The sequence below is a fragment of the Tigriopus californicus genome, chromosome 8 (genome assembly GCF_007210705.1).
Source record: "Tigriopus californicus strain San Diego chromosome 8, Tcal_SD_v2.1, whole genome shotgun sequence".
Taxonomy (NCBI): domain Eukaryota; kingdom Metazoa; phylum Arthropoda; class Copepoda; order Harpacticoida; family Harpacticidae; genus Tigriopus; species Tigriopus californicus.
In genome coordinates, this window is record NC_081447.1 from 382952 (window position 1) to 388105 (window position 5154).

The 5154-nt window shown below is 46.3% G+C and overlaps 1 protein-coding gene across 1 annotated transcript; it reads right to left on the bottom strand.

The window, feature by feature from the left end:
- Positions 1 to 743: 743 nt before the first annotated feature.
- LOC131885366 (uncharacterized) lies at positions 744 to 3585 on the bottom strand. The gene is made up of 2 exons (XM_059233394.1): positions 2971 to 3585; positions 744 to 2109 (listed from the first exon to the last, which is right to left on the bottom strand). Exons 1-2 carry the CDS (start codon positions 3304 to 3306, stop codon positions 934 to 936), a joined length of 1512 nt encoding a protein of 503 aa, XP_059089377.1. The 5' UTR covers positions 3307 to 3585; the 3' UTR covers positions 744 to 933.
- Positions 3586 to 5154: the final 1569 nt, after the last annotated feature.

Below are 5154 nucleotides of genomic sequence, written 5' to 3' on the forward strand. Positions count from 1 at the left end.
GGGGAATAAGGTTTCGAGGAAAAGATACGCCCAGTTATTTTAGCCACTTCAGCCAGCTCTAAAATCAGGTAATAAACGACGTGCCTGCCACTGACCGTGATGCAAATCTGAGCCGTCAAATAAGGTTGGCCTTGCCTCTTATGGTGCAATTACACGGATATATTTAAACAAATTATTTGAGGAATAATTCCGGAAATGTTAGACATCTGAAAAGGGGGACTAAAATCCATTTTTTGCGCCATGACTTTCTCTGAGCCCCTTGCATTTTTCAGATAAGTGTAGTGGGTTCACCTCAAAATCGTGACCAAGACTTCGTACCATGGCCAAGACCAATGTTTTAACTGACTTGAATCAATTTATAAATGATATTGACATCCATCAACCTACTGAAGCCTTGGTTACATTTTCGAATTGAATTAACATGCTTTATTAAAAAGCAGACGCTAAATCTTGTGGACATCCACAGATTCATATTGAAAACAATGCATTTAGTCCTCTTTTCAGATGTCTCATATTTCTAACTTGTTTGTCAGATCATGTATCCAAATATATCTCGTGTAATTGCAACATGTACAATTGGCGAGCTTTCCCAGAACTTGTTCTCGGGGTATCAGCCCAAAAACGAACCTGCCAGAGCGTGCCCCAAAAGTCCCCATATTTAAGCACTGCCACCAAATATTCTCACGTAACACTGCTGGGACGTAACTTTGGGTCTCCATAACTATTAAAGGCGAGTTTCTGCGTCCAAATATTAATAAAATTATATTAATCACCAAAACAAGACATTTGCATGACTCAATAACTTTCACTTTCAAATCCGACCTCTGCAAATGAGAAATGAAGGTACCACTCTCCACCCATCCCGTTGCTTTCCGGACTCCGGACAATAAATATAATAATCTTAGAGCAGAGAGAGCGAGCGGCAACTCTATGCTAACTGTTGGTGATGGGTCTGACAGTGTTGAGTTTGTCCACGTTAGATTTGACGATCTGTTGGAAGATGTACTGGGCGCAGCTCACGTCGGTTTTCTGGCCAGTAATCGAGAACACCACGTGCTTAGCGCCCAATTTGGGCTTGTCGAGCACGATCCGCGTGTTGGAGTCGTTGGCGATCTCTTCCACCACTTTCCCGCCCATGCCCACCACATATTCGAGGAGGCCCCGCTGCAGCTTGAACTGCACCGTGGTCACGTCCGAGCCGCTTTGAACGAAGATCTCGTAGTTGTTGAGGGTCTCGCCCCAGGTACCCTGATCCGGCACGGCATACTGCAGTTTCCGTTGGACCTTTTCCAGCCAAGTCTCGGTGGGCGCCACAATGTCCTTTTCATATAAGGAGTCGTTGATCATGGGTAAGGCCAACTCCACCCGCACCCGATGGCCATTGATGTAGTGCTCGCGCTGACTCACCACGATATCCACGGCGTCATAAGCGTCAAAGTCGACAAAGCCGTACTTCCGCTTGGGCTCGTCCTTGTTGGGAATGCGAAGAGCGCGGGTGACGAAGCCAAACTCACTGAAGTACTTGGTCAGTTCCGGGTCATCGATCCCGTCCTCGAGCCCGCCCACGAACACGGTCTTGGTCTGATGACTGAACTCGATCCGTGGGCGGGACAACTCGACCCGGATCCGCTGGCCTTGAATGAAGTGCTTGGTGCAGTTCATGACCTGGCGGACGACGCCGAACTCAGCAAAGTCCACGAAGCCGAAGGTCTTCTTCGTGCCCGAGGCGCGGTCCGTGTGCTTGATGGCCCGAATCACCTTCCCAAACACGGAGAAGTACTCCACAAGGTCCTCCTCCGTGATGGTGTCCTTCAAGGCGCCCACGAAGATGCTGCGCTTGTTCTGGCACTCGTCCTCCAATTGTGCCGCCAATTGTGGCAGGGTCTGCTTGAATCGGGGCGCATTGGGCTTGGCCAGCTTGAGCTCGATCCTCTGATCGTTGATGACGTGCTCACTGGCCGGCTCGTTCATGGCGGCTTCGGCCATAAACGAGCACGCGAATGTGACGAACCCGAATCCCCGGGAAGTGCCTCGCTCTCGATCCCGCATCACTCGCACATCCAGGAGGTGTCCGAAGGGAGTGAAGTGCTTCCGGAGGTCCTTCTCCACCTGAATTGAGAAAGAACAGTGATGGATGGATGATGAGATGACACCAGAGAGGGCGGATTTGACTGTGGGTCATTTTTAAGGTGATCAGTGTAATTGTTATAATTATTTGTGTGGGGTATTTTCCCCTGGGCTTTTCGCACGGCTACAGGGAATGTCATCTCCCGGTACTATTACTGGGGACGGGCCAATTGTGTAAAAACAATTTTGTCGGTAAAGACCACTTTTTTACACATTTGCATTTTTCTCCTTTATTTGCGTTTAATTTCCTTAACTTTAATTTTGCACCTGTTTTGCACGTCTGGCCTAAAATTTGTTTTGGTTGAAATCAGAACTTTCTTGGCCTTAGAATTGGTTTCAAAAAAAAAAAAAAAAAAGAAAAGATGAATTTTGAACAATTGACGTCAATTATTAAATTGTGCAGGTCTACAAAAGTACATCACTTTTGGGTGAGAAGGTGAGAAACAAGGGAAAACAGAAATGAAAAGAGCCAGTTTCAAGTCCAAAGAGACAAGTCAAGCAGGGCGCTAAGATAGTTAGGCAGCTCCAAAAAATGCAACATTGCTGCTTTCTTTACCTCCAATGGGCTAACTATCTTCTCTTTTTGAGTAAGACAACTCTCAACTTTTCTCTTCAAATGATAAGCCCGTCCAATCCAAGCTAGCTCTATCTATCTATCTATCTATCTATCTGGTAATCTAGTGATGATTCAACATCATGATCCTGGGGCGTGCCTTTTCTTTTTCGGATCGAATCATGGCTAGATATCTAGTAGGATTGAAATGGCGGTGGCTTCCGAACAACTTTCCGAACAACTTTCCGAACTTAGCAAACAACTTCTGGAACTTTTTACGCCGGACGTACTGTGTCTTTGGACAATCCGCCCACAAAGAGCTTCCGGCACTCTTGCGCGTACAGCGTCTCCAGGTGCTTCTCCTTTTGGAGGCGTTTTCGCTCAGCGGCAGCGGCGGCGGCGGCGGCGTGGGGCGTGGCCTCCTCTGGGTGGTGGGCGTGGTGGTGACGGCGGGCGGCTTTCTTGGTGTCCCGATGACACACGTCGTACATGAGCATCTCGTCCTCCCACGACCAATCCGACGAGGCCGTCACGTTGCGAATCGCGCTACGTTTGCGATTCACGGCCGCTTGGGCCGCATCCCACCCCCGGCCCGCCTTCAGAGTCGGAGGGCGGGTCTCGCTCATGGTCGTCCCGTCGTCGTGAATGGTTGTTGTTGTTGTTGTTGTTGTTGTTGTTGTTGTTGACCTGGAACGAACGAGCCTCCCTCACTCCTCGATGAACCGAGCGGGCAGGAAGTTGTGGTGACGATTTGATCTGTAGTATGTTTTACCGACTCTTGTATGTTTGACTTGACTTGACTTGACTTGGGATTGGGATTGGATTTGGAGGGCTGTCAGATTATCTGTTCCTGTGTTTTCCTATTCATTTTCTATTTGTTTACACATTGAAGGTCTGTCCATAGAATAAGTGGCATAGAAGGATGAAAGTCGAGCTTGTTGTGGTTTTGTACTGCAGCTAAATGGGTATCCAGTAGTGATGGGATCAAACAAATTTCCAAAATCAGGATCGCCAGAAAGCTAGGAAAGTCAAAGCACGGGCCTTTTCTAGCGTATCGTAGAATATTAGGCTTGACCAAAAAGGTGACCCTCGTTTGATCGGAGAAACATCAGGGTTACTTTTTGTGATTAACTAACGGGTTTTCGATTTTCCGCAAGTAATGCCGTATGCCATTGAAAATGTAAATTGGTAGCCCTAATTGCAACCTCCGGTGATTTTTTGTTTGATTCCCATCAGTAGTATCCAGTGGACAGTGCAACTCCAGTCGATTGAAAGCCACAACTCTACATACAACCAGAATCTGTACCCTACGAGGCTGCTAGGCCATGAGTACGGCAGGAGGTAACTTATAGCTCTACAAAACCTCGCTAGAAGACGTTCGATATTCTAAAAGTCTTTATTGCGAGAGTTTTCTCATTATTGGATCTTTTTTCAATATTACAATTTATACAATGCAGCATGATTGAGTCTTGTCCCATTCTGGGTTCAAGGAGCTTTCCACTCGTTTCCACTCCACTGCTTAAGTACTGCATGGCCAGGCTAGTTTGCATCACACTCTCAAGCTTTGCTTCGTCTATGGTCTGTCAGAGCTACAGGGTGACCAGAGAGAGAGGGCTAGTCAAGTAAATGCGTTCATGAACAACTGATGTTAATCCATGGAGTAAAATCAAAGACAACATGCCCAGCCAAACCACATTGTGCATGCATTGGATTCTGACATTTTTTCCATTTCACATGCTTCTCTAGGCAATTGGTATTGTGGTATTGAGCCAATTGGATAGTGCGTTCACTAATTAACACAAAACATGTTCATTTAGGACGGTTTTGTAACTCAACTCGCTCAAAATTATTGAAAATTCAATGGGCGAATGGTGCGAGTTGACTGTGATGTTTGTCTTAGTTCTCTCTCCCCAAAATGCCCAAAATCAGGGTGCCGGACCACATTTTTCCTTGAATTTCCTTTACTTGACATCCCCTATTGGCAAACCTGGAGATGCGGCGATGAACAAGCCCAGGGTTCAGTGTCGGTCGTTTGGTCCCGTTTATTTAAAATGTTTTGTCATAAAAACAAAACGACCGACACCGAACCCACCGCCGCATCACCAGGGGCTGATGTTGTAAGTGTCTGACTTTGCCAAGTCCAGCCAAAACTTACGAGTCAAGTTGATATGTAAACTTGACGTCTTCCCGACAAACAAGCAACCGGCAGGCTCAAAATGAGCTGAACTCATTGGGTTGATAGATAGTACCATAGAAAACCATAACTAGAATGCTTAAGTTCAATAGGAGCTGTACCGCATGAGCACGTTTTCAGGTCAGCTGACGCTGGTAGAAATGGGACAAAGATATTTCGTTGAATCTCGCTTCAGGCAAGTTGAATTATTATCATGAAACGTTTGTTATTCCTCTTTAATCTTAATTTCTTTTGAATCTTACAAATATACAGGTAGAAAGAGTGGTAGAATAATAAAAAA

Excerpts from the sequence above, each read along its gene's own strand:
- LOC131885366 (XM_059233394.1), bottom strand. The coding sequence starts at position 3,306 with ATGAGCGAGACCCGCCCTCCGACTCTGAAGGCGGGCCGGGGGTGGGAT. Across the intron at positions 2,110-2,970 it reads GCGGATTGTCCAAAGACACA|GTGGAGAAGGACCTCCGGAA; the intron begins GTACGTCCGGCG and ends TTCTCAATTCAG.